This window comes from Pleurodeles waltl, chromosome 6, assembly GCF_031143425.1.
Source record: "Pleurodeles waltl isolate 20211129_DDA chromosome 6, aPleWal1.hap1.20221129, whole genome shotgun sequence".
Lineage (NCBI taxonomy): Eukaryota > Metazoa > Chordata > Amphibia > Caudata > Salamandridae > Pleurodeles > Pleurodeles waltl.
The window spans coordinates 983,779,440-983,800,642 of NC_090445.1; the positions used below are offsets into that span (position 1 = coordinate 983,779,440).

The 21,203-nt window shown below is 45.3% G+C and overlaps 1 protein-coding gene across 3 annotated transcripts in view; it reads right to left on the reverse strand.

Moving 5' to 3' along the window:
- Positions 1–554: 554 nt before the first annotated feature.
- The window catches only part of PANK1 (pantothenate kinase 1), a 159,568-nt gene continuing 138,919 nt past the window's right edge, over positions 555–21,203 (reverse strand). For all 3 annotated transcript variants that reach the window (XM_069239862.1, XM_069239863.1, XM_069239864.1), the window contains 2 exons: positions 13,629–13,754; positions 555–1,182 (listed from right to left, as the gene is read on the reverse strand). In XM_069239862.1, coding sequence (XP_069095963.1) covers positions 1,123–1,182; positions 13,629–13,754 — 186 coding nt within the window. In that variant the 3' untranslated portion in view covers positions 555–1,122. The remainder of the gene's footprint in view (positions 1,183–13,628; positions 13,755–21,203) is intronic.

Genomic DNA, 21,203 nt, shown 5'->3' on the forward strand with positions numbered 1-21,203 from the left:
GTGGTCTGTGGATTTAGGTGAAATAAAATTATCTACTGCATGTTGTATTAAAATGTATTTTTGATCATTTTATTGGACAGTCTGGTCCTAACCAAAGAAGGGTAGTCAACAATTCATCTCATCTCATTATGTTAAAGAAAAGAGTTTATCTGCCTGACTATATCTTTTGACATAGCAGAAGAAAGCAAATGATCCCTAACTCCATGGCTGGGTAGCAAACTTAATAAAAACTTCAATGCCAATGTCTCTTACATGGACATTTAATCTTACTACAGTAGCACAGTGCCGTTTCATCAGTCCAAGTAAATTATCAGAGCATAGCCGTGTTCATTTGTTTCTGCAACAAAAAAACTATTTTGGTGAACAAAATTTTAACAATACCCCCAAGGCATCATCAGAATTGTATCCTAAAAATGCAATGGTGTGTATGTCCTTCTTCAAAGCTGTTAGCAAACTGTACTGTAAGCTCCGCAAGCAGGATGCTGAAATAGAATTGTTTAAATCTAATTCACCAACACAAAAAGCATTTTCCAACTACAAATAAAAACACACAATTTCAAAGGAAGGTCAACATTTTCATGTTTTTATAGGTAAATCGATTTCGCAAGACTCTTTTTTTTTTTAAATACAAGTGAAGCAAAATCAAAGATCTTAGTGTTACAGTACATGCACCAGCTTTGAAGTTTCATTTGAAACCAAGATCTAAAATCATGAAATGTCATGAAAAGTACAAGAGGAAAAATGCCATGGCTGGCAGAAAAAGGACATTTGTCATATGAATCATTATACCCAAGAAGAGGAAAAAACATAGTCTCTCACATGTAGGTCCTATTTAAATAGTGTACAGCTTTTTAAATACATAAAATTGGTTCACTATATTTGGCCATTTCGCACATTTGTTTCAATTAAAAATACAGTCAACAGAAAACAATTATTGTATCCCAAGTTCGAATTTTGATTTACAACTTCAAAACCCAAAAACGGATAGTTGGCTAAAACGATTTTACATTATGTACAAATCCAGCAGGAACAACTCTTAGAATGGCTTCATTTCCCTCCCACTGGAGCCTTTTAGTAATTTCAGCAGCAATTTCAGAGAGTGCAACTTTTCCGGTGGGATCCTCATTGATGGTCTGTCATTTTCAACAATTCCAGTAGTGCCCCAACAGCTCCAAAATAACCCTAACAAAATGAAGAAAAACAATTATAACGATGCAGGAATTTTTATAAACTTGTTTACGGAAATCATGTGCACAAAGCCTGCTTACATGTATAGAAGCCTATGGAAACTAGAAGTTACAGATGTGTTGAACTAGGAATTTGTTCCTGAACTTTCTAGGACTACATGCACCGGTGCCGACTGGAGCAATCATCAACACTTACTCAAAAGTTGACCAAGAAGTAGGAGAAGCATTCCACTTGGGTTCAAAATTCAACATGGGATTCTTTTTACTACTAAGTCTCCATGCACTTGTTTCTGTTTTATTTCTCACTCTCCTTTAAGTCCCACCACAATGACACACAGAGTTTCTGTCAGAACAAATTGACGTTTTAAAGCATGGACAACGTGGGCAATTGCCCACGGCCCCCACCTTTCAACGCACCCCTGGGAAACTTTCTTGGTTTGGTCTCTGTCTATTCTATTTATCTAAAACTCACTCCCTCTCTCTAGCTCCGACTGTCTACCCTGTCTCATGTTAAAGATTTTTGGGTTACCAGGTGTTAGAAATTGGGTTGGTTGACTGGGGTATGAGTCCTGTACAAGCAACAACCAAAATCATCCTAGTCAAGGTGTCAGGTAAACTCTAAGTTAACCTGTGCTCACCCTCTGGTAGCTTGGAACAGAGCAGTAAGGCTTAACTTCGAGGCAATGTGTAAAGTATTTTTGTGCAACACTTCAAATAGTAAAACAGTGAAAACACCACACAAAATGACTGTACGCTAGGTTAGAAATATAGACCAGAATTTAATAAATAAAACAAGCCAGAAACAACAAAAAAACAATAATTAGAATTTGAGTTATGAATTTTTAAACATTAGACTGTTATACAGCTTTTAGAAGCAATAAGGTTCCTGGTCATGCTGGACTGGCACAAAATCAAAAGTTCAGACAGAGCGTGGGCCGGCTACAGGGACCCAGTTAGGCCAGCTGAAGCAAAGTACGATAGATCCTGGTTTCGAAGCGCTGCATCCGTTCTGAGGTGCAGCGAGGGTGTGGTGCGAGTTCCTGCTGCATCCACATAGAGGGTCCGGACGTTGGGGCTTGTGATGCTAAGACCGGTGTCAAGGATGTGTTATGCAATCGAGGCAATGCATTCCAAAGAGCATAGAAACTGCGATGTGGAGTTTTGGCATCACTGTCGAGGCTGCTGTCGATGGGAATGGGAGTACCTCGCGTCAGGAAAAGCATGGCAGTGGCGGTTCGGAATGATGCGCCAGTCCTAAGCTGCAAAGTGCAGCAGCGATGCGAGTCTGGTTGCATCAGTTATGGCCCACACAGTAGAGGTGATGTGTCTGTTCTGTGCTTCGCAACATCAGCGATGCGTCAATTCTTCTCCAGCACCAGAGGATGCATCGGTTCTGTTAGGGTAAACAGCATAGGTCCACATCCAAGGGTCCAGGACTGAAGTGACACCACTTGGCATGGCTGACTCGTAGATGGCAGAGTCCAGGTGCGCGATCAGGGTAGTTGGAAGTGTTTTTATGTCCCTGAAACTTCAGATCAGGAGGCCAGCCCGCTAGCCCTTGGAGTCACTCTGGGTTCAAGTGATGGAGGTCCAGTCCTTCTCACACAGGCAGGGGAACAGCAGGCAGCAGGTCAACACAGCAAGGCAGGAGTCTAGCAAAGCAGAGGAGTGGCAGTCATTCAGCAGCACAGCATTCCTTCTTCCTGGAAGAGTATCTAAAGGTCTGGAAATGTACTGAGTTGGAGGTGTCAGAGGTCCAGTACTTATACCCAGTTGGGACTTTGAGGTGGGGGAGTCTTCAAAGACAGGCCTTTGAAGTGCACAAATGTCTTGCTCTCCTGCCCTGGCTTTAGACTCACTACAGGGGGTTATGCAGCCCTTTGAGTGGGAACAGGACATAGTCTATTCAGGTGTAAGCAAGGTTGTGCTCAGCTCCCCCCTCCATCCCTACCAGGATGGCCTATCAAGTCACATCTAAGCTCCCATTGCGTGTAGCTGTCTAGAGACAAAACACAAAGCCTAGCTGTCACTCACCCCAGATAAGTGATCAGGGACAGGCAGCAGACACCAAATGGCTAAAAGCAGAACACGACAACTTTCCAAAAGTGGCATTTTCAGACTTACAATTTAAAATCCAACTTCATTGTAAGTTGTGATTTTAAAATGTGATTCCACTGACACTAAACGTGTATAGTTTGTCTCTTCCAGATTGTGACTCACACTTGTAAGATGTAATAAAGTACAATGCTACCCTATGGGAGAGATAGGCCTTGTTGTAGTGAAAAACAAATGTGGAAGTTTTTCACTACTGGGACATGTAAAACTTAAAGGTCCATGTACTGCCTTTTAAATACACTGCATCTTGCCCTCTGTGATGTCCAAGGCCTACCTTAGGGGTGATTTATATGTATGCAATGTGTTATTTTGCCAGGTCGACACAGAAGTGACAAACTGGGATGTATGACAGATTATCGAATGCCATTAGAACAAATGGTTTTAGAACACAAGTGTTGTAACAAAAATGCCTTTACAACAGACAAGGCTTTCACAACAAGAGTTTTTACAATGAATATGCCTTCAGTACGAAAGCCTTTACTACAAAAGGTAAGTGTTTAACAAGTATAGACCTTTTTTTAAATATATAAATATATATACACACACACACATATATATATATGTTTATTTTTACTTGTAAAATACTTACTTTGTGGGAAGGTATCCTTTGTAAATATATATATTTCAACAAGTATATATATATATATATATATATACATATACATATATATACACACACACACACATACACACACACACACACACACACCTTTAAACCAATAACCACTGGAAAAAAAAATCACGCCCCAAAATTCCCTTACCCTTACAAAAACCCATAACCATTCTAAACCCTAAAAGCTCCCTCACCAATCAAAAACCCATACCTACCCCAGACCCTATTAATTCCCTTACCAACCAAAAACCTCTAGCCACCCTAGAACCTAAAAGGTTGATTACCACCCCAAACCCACACCAACCCTAGAACCTAAAACTTCCTTTACCACCCAAAACCATATAACCACTCTAAAACCTAAAAATTCCCTTACCACCTAAAAATCTATGCCCTCCCTAAATCCTAAAAATTCTCTTACTATCCAAAAACCTATACCCACCCTAAACCCTAAAAATCCCCTTACTACCCAAAGACCCATACCCACCCTAAACCTTAAAAATGCCCTTACCACCCAAAAACCCATTACCACCCAAAGACCCATACCCACCCTAAACCCTAAAACTCCCCTTACCACCCAAAACCCATACCCACCCTAAACCCTAAAATGTCCCGTTACACACAAAAACCTATACCTACTCTAACTTCTAAAAAATCCCTTACCTCCTAAAAACCTACCCCCCAAACCCTAAAAATCCCCTTATCAACTAAAAACCTATACCCACCCCAAACCCTAATAAACACCTTACCACCTAAAAACCCATACCCACCCTAAATTACACACACACCTTATATATATATATATATATATATACAAACACATACACACACACACACAAACACATATACATATTTAGATATATACTACATATATCTGTACCAAAAAGAATTGTCCTGAACGAAAGCACACTCACAACAGGTCATTATGGAATGTAGGAAAGTCAGCAACTTACAGGGAAATCTTTGTCATTTTCATTATTTCAGGCCTTATGTTTTCAAGCATCTCTGGACACATAATAAATCTGCCGAGTAGCCAGGCAGTTGGCCTTTAAAAAAGGAAGGAAATGTTTGTTCTCTGATGATGAAAGGATGATATATCTATGGAAAATGTCACTTACCCAGTGTACATCTGTTCGTGGCATGAGACGCTGCAGATTCACATGCTTTGCACATCCCGCCATCTAGTGTTGGACTCGGAGTGTTACAAGTTGTTTTTCTTCGAAGAAGTCTTTCGAGTCACGAGATAGAGGGACTTCTCCCCTTTCGGCTCCATTGCGCATGGGTGTCGACTCCATCTTAGATTGTTTTCCCCACAGAGGGTGAGGTAGGAGTTGTGTATTATAGTAATAGTGCCCATGCAATGGAGTAAATATTTATGTACATAATGTGGTTTAAAGCAATATATTTACAAATTTACAAATGTTCAAGATCAAATTCAAACGGCTACAGGCTCCCGGGGAGGCGGGCGCATGTGAATCTGCAGCGTCTCATGCCACGAACAGATGTACACTGGATAAGTGACATTTTCCGTTCAATGGCATGTGTAGCTGCAGATACACATGCTTTGCATAGACTAGTAAGCAGTTATCTCCCCAAAAGCGGTGATTCAGGCTGTAGGAGTTGAAGTTGTTTGAAACAAAGTTCGTAGTACTGCTTGTCCTACTGTGGCTTGTTGTGCTGTTAACACATCCACGCAGTAGTGCTTGGTAAACGTATGAGGCGTAGACCATGTGGCTGCCTTACATATTTCAGTCATTGGAATGTTTCCTAGAAAGGCCATGGTAGCAGCTTTCTTTCTAGTTGAGTGTGCCCTTGGTGTAATAGGCAGTTCTCTTTTTGCTTTGAGATAACAGGTTTGAATGCATTTAACTATCCATCTAGGAATGCCTTGTTTGGAAATTGGATTTCCTGTATGAGGTTTTTGGAAAGCAACAAACAATTGTTTTGTTTTCCGAATTTGTTTTGTTCTGTCAATGTAGTAAATTAACGCTCTTTTAATGTCTAATGTATGTAGTGCTCTTTCAGCTACAGAATCTGGCTCTGGGAAGAACACTGGTAGTTCTACTGTTTGATTCAAGTGGAACGGTGATATGACTTTTGGTAAGAATTTAGGATTTGTTCGTAAAACTACTTTATGTTTGTGTATCTGAATAAATGGTTCTTGTATGGTAAATGCTTGTATCTCACTTACTCTTCTTAGAGATGTGATGGCAATTAGAAATGCAACTTTCCATGTTAAGTATTGCATCTCACATGAGTGCATGGGTTCAAAAGGTGGACCCATGAGTCGTGTTAAGACAATGTTGAGGTTCCACGAAGGAACTGGTGGTGTTCTTGGTGGTATAATTCTCTTTAGGCCTTCCATAAATGCTTTTATAACTGGGATCCTAAATAATGAAGTTGAGTGCGTAATTTGCAGATAAGCTGAAATTGCGGTAAGATGTATTTTAATGGATGAAAAAGCTAGCTTTGACTTTTGCAAATGTAGTAAGTAGCTTACGATGTCTTTAGCAGATGCGTGTAATGGCTTAATTTGATTATTATGGCAATAATAAACACATCTTTTCCACTTATTTGCATAGTAATGTCTTGTGGTTGGTTTCCTAGCTTGTTTTATGACCTCCATACATTCCTGTGTAAGGTCTAATTGTCCGAATTCTAAGACTTCAAGAGCCAAATTGCTAGATTCAGTGATGCTGGATTTGGATGCCTGATCTGTTGTTTGTGTTGAGTTAACAGATCTGGTCTGTTTGGAAGCTTGATATGAGGCACTACTGAGAGGTCTAGTAGTGTTGTGTACCAAGGTTGTCTTGCCCAGGTTGGTGCTATTAGTATGAGTTTGTTTTGACTCAATTTGTTTACTAGATACGGAAGGAGTGGGAGACGGGGAAAAGCGTATGCAAATATCCCTGACCAACTCATCCATAACGCATTGCCCCGAGATTGATCTTGTGGGCACCTGGATGCGAAGTTTTGGCATTTCGCGTTTTCTTTTGTTGCAAATAGGTCTATTTGTGGTGTTCCCCATCTTTGGAAGTAAGTGTTTAGTATTTGGGGGTGAATCTCCCATTCGTGGATCTGTTGGTGATCCCGAGAGAGATTGTCTGCTAACTGATTCTGAATCCCTGTAATAAACTGTGCTATTAGGTGAATGTGGTTGTGAATCGCCCAATGCCATATTCTCTGTGCTAGGAGACACAACTGTGTCGAGTGTGTTCCTCCCTGTTTGTTCAGATAATACATCGTTGTCATGTTGTCTGTTTTGACAAGAATGTGTTTGTGGCTTATTATAGGTTGAAATGCTTTCAACGCTAGAAATACTGCCAGTAGTTCTAAGTGATTTATGTGAAACTGTCTCTGCTGAGTGTCCCATTGTCCTTGGATCCTGTGTTGGTTGAGGTGTGCTCCCCACCCTATCATGGAGGCATCCGTCGTTATTACGTATTGAGGCACTGGGTCTTGGAAAGGCCGCCCTTGGTTTAAATTTATATTTTTCCACCATTGAAGCGAGGTGTATGTTTGGCAGTCTATCAACACTAGATCTAGAAGTTGACCCTGTGCCTGTGACCATTGTGATGCTAGGCACTGTTGTAAGGGCCGCATGTGCAACCTTGCGTTTGGGACAATGGCTATGCATGAGGACATCATGCCTAGTAGTTTCATCACCATCTTGACTTGTATCTTTTGTTTTGGATACATGGCCTGTATTACAAATATTAAAATTCTTGTACCCTTTGTGGACTTGGAGTGGCAATCCCTTTTGTTGTGTTGATTGTCGCCCCTAAGTATTGCTGTGTTTGACACGGCTGAAGGTGTGACTTTGTGTAGTTGAGTGAAAAACCTAGTTTGTGGAGGGTTTCTATGACATACTTTGTGTGTTGTGAACACCGTTCTTGCGTGTTGGTTTTGATTAACCAATTGTCTAGGTACGGGAACACATGTATTTGCTGCCTCCTTATATGAGCAGCCACTACAGCCAGGCATTTTGTAAAAACTCTTGGCGGAGTTGTTATCCCGAATGGCAACACCTTGAATTGGTAATGTACCCCTTGGAATACGAACCTTAAGTACTTTCTGTGTGAAGGATCTATCGGTATATGGAAGTATGCATCCTTTAGGTCTCGTGTTGTCATGTAGTCTTGCTGTTTGAGCAATGGGATTACATCCTGTAACGTCACCATGTGAAAGTGATCTGATTTGATGTAGATATTTAATGTTCTGAGATCTAATATAGGTCTTAGAGTTTTGTCCTTTTTGGGTATGAGAAAGTACAGCGAGTAAACTCCTGTTCCTCTCTGATGGATTGGTACCAGCTCTATTGCTTCTTTTTGTAACAACGCTTGGACCTCTAGTTGTAGGAGATCTATGTGTTGTTTTGACATATTGTGTGTTTTCGGTGGGACATTTGGAGGGATTTTGAGAAATTATATGCAATAACCATGCTGGATAATTGCTAGGACCCAAGTGTCTGTTGTTATTTCTTCCCAATGTTTGTAGAACTTGGTTAGTCTCCCCCCCACAGGTGTTATGTGTTGAGGATTTGTGACGTCGAAGTCACTGCTTGTTTTGAGGAGTTTTGGGACTTTGGAACTTCCCTCTACTCTTTTGGAATTGGCCCCCTCTATATTGTCCCCGAAAACTTCCCCGCTGATATTGGCTCTGATAAGTGGGCCTTGTTTGTGAGGTTGTGGGTTCCGTGCTTTGTCCTCGAAACCCCCCTCGAAACTGGGTTTTACGAAATGTGCCTCAGCTCTGTGGGGAGTAGAGTGTGCCCATGGCTTTGGCCGTATCAGTGTCCTTTTTAAGTTTTAGCAATGTACACCTCCGGCCCAAGCATAGCAATGTCCACCTCCGGCCCAAACAACTGCTGTCCGTTAAATGGCATATTCAGCACAGCTTGTGGAATTTCCGGCTTAAATCCTGACATACGCAACCATGCGTGTCTCCTTATAGTCACTGCTGTATTTACTGTCCTAGCAGCTGTATCAGCTGCATCCATTGCCGAGCGTATCTGATTGTTCGAGATACTCTGTCCTTCCTCCACCACTTGTTGTGCCCTTTTCTGGAACTCTTTGGGCAAGTGCTCAATGAAATGTTGCATTTCGTCCCAATGAGCCCTATCATATCTCGCCAGCAATGCCTGTGAGTTGGCAATGAGCCATTGGTTGGCTGCTTGTGCTGAAACCCTTTTCCCGCAGCATCGAACTTGCGACTCTCCTTGTCTGGAGGTGGTGCGTCTCCTGAGGTGTGTGAGTTCGTTCTCTTGCGAGCTGCCCCTACTACCACCGAGTCTGGTGTTAATTGCTGCGTGATGCATACAGGGTCTGTTGGCGGCGGCTTGCATTTCTTCTCCACCCTTGGAGTTATGGCCCTGCCCTTCAAAGGCTCCTGAAACACCTGTTTGGAGTGTTTTAGCATTCCAGGTAGCATAGGGAGACTTTGGTATTGACTGTGTGTGGAGGATAGTGTGTTAAACAAAAAGTCATCCTCAATAGGCTCTGCATGCAGGGTGACATTATGAAACGCCGCTGCTCTTGACACCACCTATGTGTAGGCTGCACTGTCCTCAGGTGGCGACGGTCTCGCCGGATAACAGTCTGGGCTGTTGTCTGATACTGGCGCATCGTAAAGATCCCATGCATCGGGATCATCCTGACTCATTCCAGTATGAGTTGGGGACTGCATCAGTGGTGGAGTGGCTGCCGGTGATGTATGTGTTGAGCGTGGTGGAGATGGTGGCGTGGTGGAGATGGTGGCGTGGTTACTTGTCTTGCCACCTTTGCCTGTGGCTGCTTGTCTTTCTCTTGGAAGGCAAGTCTTCTTTTCATCCGAATTGGGGGAAGAGTACTTATCTTCCCTGTGTCTTTTTGGATGTGGAGCCTTCTCTGAGTGTAATCTGGCTCCATTGACTCTAGTTCTTGTCCGAACCTATGTCCTTGCATTTGTGAGGACATTCCCTGTTCCTCTGTGTAGGAACTTGTTTTCGGTTCCGAGGCCGGATGTTTCGGTATGGAAACTTTTTCGGAAGTCTTTTTCGGCTCCGACGACACTTTCTTAATTTTCGGCATTCCAGCCTCTCGGTGCCGAGTCGTTTCGGTGCCACCCTCTCGGTGCCGAACTTGCTCTGACCCGCTGTCTTGGGGTCGAGTCTGCTCTGTGCCAGTATCTCGACCGGAGTCAGATGCCTTTGACACATGCGTGCCCTTTTTCGGTGCCGATGTTAGGTCACCTATTTTCCGGGTTAAGCCATGGCCTGCTGGCGGTGGCGTCCCCTGGGCTTTAGTGGTCTTTCCGTGAGTTTTGTGTGTCGACGTCTTACTCACGGTTTTCGGCGTCTGTTCGGGATCGTCCGAGTCCGAATCCTCGATGGAGAAGGTTTCTTCCTCTTCCTCCAAGTGTCGTTGTCCTGTCGGCGCCGAAGCCATTTGCAGTCTTCTTGCTCTTCGGTCTCTTAATGTTTTCCTCGACCGAAACGCTCGACAGGCTTCACAAGTATCTTCTTTGTGTTCTGAGACAAACACAAGTTACAGACCAGATGCTGATCTGTATACGGATACTTGTTGTGACATCTGGGGCAGAAGTGGAATGGGGTCCGTTCCATTAGCCTTGAAGAGACACGTGGTCGGGCCGACCAGGCCCCGACGGGGGATGGAAAACCCCGAAGGGCCACCGGAGCTCTTCAAAATTCGGTGTCGATCTGTTGTAACCAACCCGATACCGAACGCAAACAATACCGTCGATTTTTCCGAGATTCTAACTATCTTTCCGAACCGAAACGCGGAGCGAAAAGGAACACGTCCGAACCCGATGGCGGAAAAAAAACAATCTAAGATGGAGTCAACGCCCATGCCCAATGGAGCCGAAAGGGGAGGAGTCCCTCGATCTCGTGACTCGAAAGACTTCTTCGAAGAAAAACAACTTGTAACACTCCGAGCCCAACACTAGATGGCGGGATGTGCAAACAATGTGTATCTGCAGCTACACATGCCATCCAACATATATATATATATATATATATATATATATATCTACACACAAATGCATATATTTAAAAGCTGTTTACTTATCTGCAATATACTTATATTTCCCATGATTTTAGTTGTAAAAGGCATCCATTGAAAAGGCATAATTGTATTTAAAAAAAAAATAATAAGTGTTCTAAAAGCCTTTTGTTGTAAAGGCATTTTCGTTATAAAGCCTTCATTCTAAAGGCTTCTCGTTCTTTAGCCTTCATGATAAAGGCTGCTTCCCATAGAGCTGCACACATGCTCTGCAATGGCATGCCTGAGACACGGTTGAAGGGCTACACAAAGGATGACACAATCAGTGCTGCAGACCCACAAGTAGCATTTAGTTTACAGGCCCTAGGTGCATGTAGTGCACTTTACTAAGGGCTTGTAAGTAAATTAAATATGTCAATTGGGGATAAGCCAATATTACCATGGTAAGGGGTGAGAACACAAGCACTCTGGCACTGGTTAGCAGTGTTAGTATGTGGAGTGTTAATACTAGCAAAAAAGACATCAGAAAAATGGGGGAGGTAGGCAAAAAGTTGGGGCGAAGACCATCCTAAGGCTGTGAGGTCTAGCACCAGATAAGATTTATTTAAACTCTTCTGAGTGACCCTGTTAAAGTCTAACATAAAATTTAGTATTGTTTGGCATCATGAGGGCTTGAGTCAGCAGAGAATGGGTAATAACATTTGAGCAGCTCAACACTAACAATCTTTAACATACTATCTGTGGAAAGACTTTAGAGGTCAGAAGGTTAAAAACAATCTAATTCATAAGACTGCTCTTAATGTATCTGTGTTTGAGTGAAGCGGAGCAGTGGTTTCTCTTTCAGGGGGGAATTAAGCTAGGATTTGAGAAAATGTCACTAGTCTCCTGAAGGCAAAATAATCTGTGAACTTACAAAAGTCATACGAGTGATATGGAATAGACATTTCTACAGGAACCCTACAATATGACTATATAAACAAACTTTGAACTTCAGCTACACACATCTATGAAAAACTGGTAATCATAGCTCGAAATTAAATTCTGTGACGGGTGTTAACCATCTTTTTCCAGTCATTTCAAAACCCGATTTCCAGGAAAACACCTACCTCACCTCTTCTCTACTGACTTTGTGATTAATTCCTGAGTGAGCATTAAGCTTTTTTGTATGTGGGATAGGTCTGGTCAGGATGGGAGTCCTTGCTATCTTCACTGATCACCTTGATTCTTAAAATGACATCTTGAGGTGCTACCTTCCTTACCAGTAGCAAGAAGGCAAGGCTCAGCTAGTTGCCAATGTAGGAAAGCCCTGCGCAGGGACCAGAGAAGATTTTTAAGCTTAACTCGAGAGCGGCTCCCTGCTGGGAGGAGCCTTAGGCAAGACAGATCTCACCTGCAAGGCATCCAGATATGGGCAGCTGCAGGTCCCTTGACGCCTCAAGTGATCTTCCACCACTACAAGGACCTTTTTAAAGATACAAGGTGTCAAGTTTTTGCACAACGGTAATTGCCATAAGTACTTCAGGGGTAGACACTGTGCAGTTGCAACACAGCAATAAGAACCTACCCATTCTTTCAAGTCCATTGACCAGATCGAGCACTCATCTGAGGAGCAGATATGAGCTGATATAGGGAAACAATGATAAATGACCCTCTCGCATCAAATAGGTTGAATAGACAAAGGTCTGAGATGGTCCAAACACTAACAGAACCCTTGCTCACGGAAAATAACCTTTTCTAGCACCAGCCTGGTTGTCAAAAAGTGGAGGAGAAACTCAGCTGAAACAACTGGACGAGATTGGGGGGAGTAAATAGGGCAGCAAGGAGTAAAACGACGTGGGGGAAAGTATTTAACATCTTGTCCAACCACATAGTGCACCCCTGGAGTCTTTGAAACCAGGAAAAAAACAGACTCTTGCATCACAAATGCGTTAGTCACTAGACCAATAATAACTAGTGGAAAGCAGTACGTTTTGCCTGGAGAGGTATGGTTGAGTTGGAAACCATCGTCAGAACTTCAAGGTATGCACTGTGCGAGAACCTCATCCATAGGGTATCAAACAGGACCTTATTAAAAGGGAGATCCATCACATTCTCTTATGTTTTCGCCATCAAGTTGGAGCTGATAAACTTTGTTTGCACATATTAAAGCCCATGAACATGCCCAATGTTTAACACATCCACATGCTCGCAGGCCATCTGCAAGGTCATTTGCCTAGCATTCTCATCTCTCCAAGAACATTCTCCATGGGGATACAAGGGGATTCATTATTTCATAAAGAAACAGACCCTGCCATGGTAATGACAGTTCTAAAAAACCAAAGGAGCGGATTTGAATACACTATTATCTTAAAAGATCTTAAGTGTGTCTGGGCTTTTAAGTTCCATTTGTATAGAAAAAGTGAAACACAACATGAAACCCCAACCCAATACCCTAATATCATAATGCTAAAGGGAAGAAAAAAAAAAACACACAACAGTCACAATGAACCTCGTAACCTTAAAACAGTAAAGCAAGCAGTACATTAATATATAGACTTTTATACAATCAGGACCATCCCATCTAAAAGACAATAACAAGAATTCACCATCTTTATTTACCAGAGTGAAATTAAATACAAACATGTTTTTACACTTGTTATTAAAAGAAGCATGACTATATGTTTCTGTAAATTCAGCACTGTTTTCCAAACTTGTTGTGTTGGACTTATGTTGTACCTCATGCTCCAGAAACAGGGCTTTCAACTGTCCATTTGACCAGTAATCCATGGCATAGGCGAGCAGCTTCATTGACACCATATTGATTCTCAGAAAGTTTCCAACAAACACAACCCTGTCAATATTCTGGAAAGTCAAACACAGAAAGATACACATTAATGCTAAGCAACCATGTGATCCACTACCCACTACTAACCATGTGACAACCAGTAAGCTGGTTGTCCAGAACTCAAGGTATCATCACATTAGTGGCATATTATTCTTTAAAACCTACTGGTTCCAATTTAGTCTCAGTGCAAAAGGTATATATAGAAACATATTGGGATGCATTTAATCTGCAAAACGTGACACATTAAAATGTGCAGTAAAGCCAATGTAGAGATAATCGCTGAGAATATATGAACATTTGAGTAACTGTCCTCTATTACTACTCCACAGTCAATTTTTAAAAGTGCTAAATATTTGTGCAGGCTTCCCAAATGAGATGTCCCAAAGAGCCAAAATGGAGAATGCAGGCAATCGGACACTGGTGCACATCAGTGATGCTGAACAGCGCAAAGCAGCTAAAACGCAATGGGAGGAGACAACACTCTGTATAAATACAAACAATCCAATTTTAGCTTTCCAGTGAAACTTTCCGGGAAAATGGTACCTGAAGTGTGAGTCCTTTCAATAGACAACTGGCACACTTCAGTTTTAGGCTTTTATTTAGAGACGTCCGAACACAACCAACAGAGAGCACAGAGTATTGCTGATGAGCATTTGGACCAATGGAGAGAAATTCAAACACCTTTTGCTAACTGAGAGCCTCAATAGGTTCAATTTTAAAGTTCTCTCAATGAAGCCACATATTCACAACGAACAAGTTACCTTTCGTAACGCCTTATCTGGTAGAGACTATTGAGCCGCAGAATCTTTACCCTAAAATATTCCCCGGGCGTCACACCGGATCCAGAAATTTTTTGGTGAGCAGTACCCTTGCTCGCCAGTAGGAGATGGCATTCAGCACCGCATTGTGTCATCAGCGCCTAACTGATGTGCGTGGTGCCTGTATAGGCGCCACCCAAGTGCGCTGACATCAGTTTTTTTCACAACTTTCAACATCAGAAGAGCAGAGCCACCAGGAACACTGACCAGTGGTGTGGAAATCTATGGCCCTTATAGGGATCAATCCTGAATTCTATAATCTGGTTGCAGAGTGGGGAGGATGGGTATTTTGGGGAGTGATCTGTGGCTCGATAAGAGTCTTTACCAGATAAGGTGTTACGAAAGGTCTTAACTTTCGTAACACCTTATCTGGTAAAGACTCTTATCTGATAGAGACTTCTACCTGCAGATTCCCTACCTTAGAATAGATACCCAAGCAATACCTCCACGGAGGCGAGGCTGTGATATGTATTATACTAAAAAGTCCTGTAGGACCGAACAGGCAAAATTACCATCTTGCTGGGGCTAACATTCTAGGCAGTAGTGCTTCATAAACGTGTGTAAAGAAGCTCGACTTGCAGCCTGACAGATATCCAGGACAGAAGGTCTGCAAGCTAAAGCAGTGATGGCAGCTTTGGCTCTGATGGAATGAGCGCACAAACTCTCTGGTGGTTGCTTTTTGGCCTGTGCCGAGTCGATTTTGATGCAGAGACCCATCCTTTGGGAGATGGTCCACTTCTGCACAGCATTCCCTTTTGTGGTCTCAAAGTAGAGTTGATCATCCAACCGGAACTCACAAGTGCGACCAAGGTAGAACAGCAATGCTCTTTTTGGGCCCAGTCAGTGGAGTTTCTCCTCTTGTTTAGAAGGGCGATGTGGAGCATAAAAGTTAGACAGTAAAGTGATGAATTGGCTTTCATGAAAAGTGGTAGCCACTTTCTGTAAGAATAATGCCCTAATTTGCAGAACCAGTTTGTCAGGGAAGAAAGGTAAGATCTGGAATATGTATATAGAGTATGTATACAGAGTATGTATGTATGTATATATGTATGTAGTGCCTGTAGCTTACTGACCTTCTGGGCAGATGTTATCACTACTAGAAGGACATTTTGGTGGTAAGACGTCTGAGTGGACAGTTGTGAAGTGGCTCAAAGGCACAACAAAAAAGTAAGAACCAGATTTAGCTCCCACTGAGGCATAATAAAGGGAGCTAGTGGGAACTTGTGTTAGAGGCCTTTTAAGAACCTATGTACAAAAAGGAATTTGAAAAGGGATGACTGACCTGACAACTGCTGAAAGGTAACCTTTTAAGTTGCCAAGAACAGAGCTCTGCTGGGCCAAGGAAAGAATATATTAGAGAAACGTACAAAACGGTGTGGGTAGAGGGTCAACATGCCTATCTGCATACTATGCCATAACCTTACTCCAATGGCAGGTGTACACTGTCTTGGTGGAGGGGCATCTGCTTGCCAGGATAACATTGCAGACTTCGGGCAGAAAGGTCAAGAGCTGTCAACTGTCGCCACTCAATCTCCATGTCTGAAGGCAAAGCATTTTCAGGGTTCGGGGCAGGACCCTGCCCTGTTGGTGCAACAGAAGATCCTCCTTAAGAGGCAGCCTGACCGAGAACTAATGCTCATGCTCAACAGCTCTGGATACCAGACTCTCCGTGCCCAATGCGGGATCACAAGAATGATTTGGGCCTGGTCGTTCCTGATTTTCTTGAGAACTCTGGGCAGAAGTAGTAATGGCGGAAAAACGGGCAGGAGGATGAAGCTCCATTGGAAACGAAGAGTCTCCAAGTGAAAGCAACCCTGGAAACTCCACAGTCCAAAAATGCTGACATTGCATGTTCTCTGGGAAATTGGACAGATCTAACCAAAGCTCTCCCTGCTCTTGAAGGAGACCTTGTGTCACCTCCAGTCCATGACCCCATCACATCCAGAAGAGAGTAGCCCCTTTGGGCACGCTAAAGAACCCAAAGGTGCAAAGTTACTGATTTCCAGTGGTGCAGGTGATGATCTATACTGTCCCCCCCCCCCCCCGAATGCCCATGACGGTTGTGGGAGAAAACAAAAGCGTTTGGAGGCTGCGGCTGCTGTTAATGGATTTTGCTGGAATTGTCCGACTTCTGGCTGCCTGTTCCACCTTGTCTGTGTAAACCGGAACCCTCAGACATAAAAGGATTGTAAACCTTGGTGGCCATGGTAGTTGGGAGTGTAGAGACACAGTTGGAAGCCCCTTCCATGGCTATAAAAGGGGCAGAAGGCAGACCTGGTTTGGTGAGGGGCCAGAGAATGGTCCAAGGGCCTACGGCAACCCTACTATCCTTGAAACGCTCCAGCTCAGACGGAAGCCATCAAGTGACATATCCATTAGCAAACCTTGGACATCCCAGAAAAGCCAGTGGTTCTCAGTCAGTTGTGACACCTAAACGTCACTGATGAGGAAATTGTTCTGCCCGGCGAGTCAGTTGTATCTAGCCCACATCTTATGGTGAACTTGGCTGCATCTCTCCCATACTCAACTGCCAGACAGAGTAGGGCTCAGGCCTCCCTCGCACCATGGGCAACACCTGCACAACTGAGTACCAGATCATATGGGAGTATCAGCCCAAGAGGCATGTGGTGTTCACCTACCGCAATGCTATGCTGTGGGACTGTGGGGGGAGCCAGGGAGGGTCACTGGTCGAACAGCCAAGTCTTGAGGTTCTTTCTGAAGACCAGTAGGTCTTTGGTTTTGCAAAGGTCGGTGGGGAGGGAGTTCCAGGTTTTGGGGGCGAGGTAGGAGAAAGACCTGCCTTCTGTGGTGGTGTGCTGGATGAGGGGGACTGTGGCTAGGACGAGGTCGGCTGATCGGAGGTTGCGTGTGGGAGTGTGGAAGTTTACTCTTTCATTGAGGTAGGTTGGGCCGGTGTTGGAGGGATTTGTGTGCGTGGATGAGTCTGGTCTATGGGGAGCCAGTGTAGGGATTTGAGGTGTGGTGAGATTCATTTGTGGCGGGGGAGGCCAGGGACAAGGCACGCGGCTGTGTTCTGGATTCTTTGGAATTTGCGTTTGAGTGTGGTGCCGGCGTAGAAGGCGTTGCCGTAGTCCAGTCTGCTGCTGATGAGTGAGTGGGTGGGTGACTGTCTTTCTGGTTTCTGGGGGGATCCATTTGAAGGATTTTTTTTAGAGTGCGGAGTGTGTGGAAGCAGGAGGAGGTTAGAGCATTGATTTGCTGTGTCATGGAGAGGGAGGGGTCGAGGATGATGCCGAGGTTGCGTGCGGGGGTGGGTGCGGGGCCTAGGGCGGTGGGCCACCAGGAGTCGTCCCATGTGGTTTTGTTGGGGACGAAGATTATGATTTTGGTTTTGTTTGAGTTAGGCTTGAGGTGGTTAGTGGTCATCCAGTTGGTGGTGTCTAGGAGAGCGCCGTGTAGGTTGGTTTTGGCAGTGGTGGGGTTGCGGGTGAGGGAGAGGATGAGTTGGGTGTCATCTGCATAGGAGAGGATGGTGATTCCGTGTGCTCGGAGAATGTTGGCTAGGGGGATCATGTAGATGTTGAAGAGTGTGGGGCTGAGGGAGGACCCTTGGGGGACTCCGCAGGTGGTCTTGGTAGTGTTGGAGTGGAAGGGCGGAAGGTGGACTCTCTGGGTTCGGTCGGTGAGGAAGGAGCTGAGCCAGTCTAAGGCTTTGTGGCAGATTCCTATGTTGTGGAGGCGTGTGCGGAGTGTGTGGTGGCAGACGGTGTCAAAAGCTGCAGAGAGGTCTCCGAGGATGAGTGCGACGGTCTCGCCCTTGGTCCTGATGTCGTCAGTTCATGCGATGAGGGCGGTTTCTGTGCTGTGGTTCTTGCGGAACCCAGATTGTGAGGGGTCAAGGGTGTTGGTTGCTTCGAGGAAGTGGGATAGGCAAGTGTTGACTAATTTCTCTGCAACCTTGGCGGGGAAAGGGAGGAGGGAGATGGGGCGGTAGTTGGAAAGGATCTCCGGGTCGGCTTTTTTTTTATTTTTTTAGGAGAGCGGTAATTTCCGCGTGCTTCCAGGGGTCTGGGTAGGTGGCGGAGTCGAAAGAGGAGTTAATTATGTTGTAGAGTATGGAGGCAATGGTAGGGCTAGCTTTGTTGTAGATGCGGTGTGGACAGGAGTCGGAGGGGGAACCGGAGTGGATGGAGTTCATGTTTTTTTCGGTTTCTTTGTGTGTGGTAGGGGTCCATGTGGATAGTGTGGTGGGGGGTCTTGAGTGGGGGATGAGTTGGGTGAGAGAGGGGTATGTGTGGTGGGTGTGTGTGATATGAAGCTGTTGTGGATGTCCAGGATTTTGTGGAGGAAGTGGTTGGAAAAGGCGTCACATAGGGGCTGTGTGTGTGTGTGGGGTCTATGTTGCTGGCTTTGGGTTTGGCAAGTTCATTGATGATGGTGAAGAGTTCTTTGCTGTTTTGGGAGTTGTCAAGGCGTGTCTTGTAGTGATCTCTTTTGGCGGTGCGTATGAGTTGGTGATGGGTGCGAATGGTAGTTTTGAGGGTGGAGAAGTTGGTTGAGGAGGGTTCTAGTCTCCATATTTTCTCAGCTTGGCGGGCATTTGCGCTTGGAGTCTTGGAGTTCAGGGGTGAACCATGGGGCGTTCTTGATGTTGCGGGTGGTGATGTGTTTGAGGGGTGCTAGTGTGTCTGCGCAGGTAGTGATCCATTTGGAGAGGTTGTGTGCTCCTGCGTTGGGGTCGTTGGTGTGGGGGGTGGGGGCTATGGGCCAGTTGGGAGTTTAGTCATTCTGTGGGGATCTTGTCCCACATGCGGTAGGGTGTGGTGTGTTGATGGTAGTGTGTGGGGGGTTTGGTGAAGGAGAAGTGGACGCAGCGGTGGTCTGTCCAGAGGAGTTCGGTGGTGTGGGTGTAGGCTATGTGTTGGCTTGAGGTGAAGATTGCGTCAGGCGTGTGTCCTGCTGAGTGGGTGGGTGCGGAGACCAGTTGTTTGAGTCAGAGGTTGTTGAGGTTGTCTATGAGGGAGGTAGTGTTGTGGTCTTGTGGGTTTTCTAAGTGAAAGTTGAAATCACTGAGGATGATGTAGTCTGTGGAGGTGTACCTCTGAGGGTGGAGTTGTTGTTGATGAGGAAGTGCATGTGTTCAGTGTTGCTGCTGGTGTCTTGGGAGCTGGTGGTGACTTTGATGGTGTATCTGTGTAGGATGGCGATGCCCCCGCCTGGCTTGTTGAGGCGGTCTTTGCGTTGGAGTTTGTATCCCTTGGGGGTGGCTATAGGCTATGTCAGGTTCTGAGGAGGGGTTGGTCCAGGTTTCCGTGAGGAAGGCGATGTCAGGTGAGTGTGAAGTGATGAGGTCCCAGAGTTCTATGGCATGTTTGTGAAGGGAGTGGATGTTGAGGAGCAGGCAGTTCAGGTGGTTGTGGTGGGTGGAGTTGGTGTGGTGCGTGAGGGTGTAGTTGTGGGGTGTGTTCTGGTTGTGGGCTGGTGTGCTGCCGGGTTGGTTGGTGGGGGCAGGGTGAGTGAGTTTTGTGTTGGGGGTGTTGTGTTTGTTGAAGGTGGGGTCGCTATGGTTGGTGTGTGGTGTGAGGGATGACGAGCAGGAGAAGTGGCAGGTGTAGCAGGTGAAGGGGCCATGAGTGTGTGTGGGGCTAGATGTGGTGCATGTGGGGCGGGGGCCTGGGTTGAGAGAGTGGAGGGTGAGGGGGCAGTAGGTGTGTCTGAGAGGGCCAGGGGTTCTGGCACCGGGCGCGGTCCAGGTGCAGACAGGCTTGCCTTTGGCGCGCCTTCAGCCGCCATAAGAGGAGGGGAGGGTGGGAGTGGCAGCTGGGAGGCAGGAGGGCCTGTCCAAAGGCAGGGCTGAGGGGTGGGGCTGCAGGGGATGCAGCGGCGGGAAAAGGCACAGAGGAAACGGTGAGAAAAGGAGGGGGGAGGCGGGAGGGGATGCAGCGGCGGGAATAGGCACAGAGGGAACGGTGAGAAAAGGAGGGGGGAGGCGGGAGGGGCCGCAGGGGACGCAGCGGCGGGAAAAGGCACAGAGGAAACGGTGAGAAAAGGAGGGGGGAGGCGGGAGGGGCTGCAGGGGACGCAGCGGCGGGAAAAGGCACAGAGGGAACGGTGAGAAAAGGAGGGGGAGGTGGGAGGGGCCGCAGGGGACGCATCAGAGGGGAAAAAAGCAAAGCGGGAGCGGGAAAGGAAGTGGCGCGGAAGGCGGAGCGGGGAGCGACCTACCTGCAAGCAGGGTCAAAGCCTGTTCACAGGCTAAATAAAAGGAACAGTCTGTAGTTTTTGCAAATGCCAAACTCAGCTAAAGCAATATATGTGCCAGAGTTTATCCTACCCTCTTACATCAGGCAGCTTGTTAAGGAAATGGCTCTAAGGTTTATACAGCTAGTCAGTGCGATCTGGTTGTCCCTGAGGAAACTGTAAAGCTACCACTTTATCAGCAAAGGGTGCAACAATCCAGGTTTTCTCCTAAGACACTGAACAGTGGAACAGAGGAGCTGACATCTTAGGGAAAGAAGAGAGACCCAATGGATGTTTGTAGGAAATGCAAGTCTGCTTTAAAGTTCTGAACATCTGATTAGTCAACAGCTTAATACTCTACTTCTTCGATAAGCGCACAGCTCCACAGCCAGAATGTGGAGCAACAAAATCACGTTTTTGTGTAAAATACTGTAGTGGTGAGGTTAG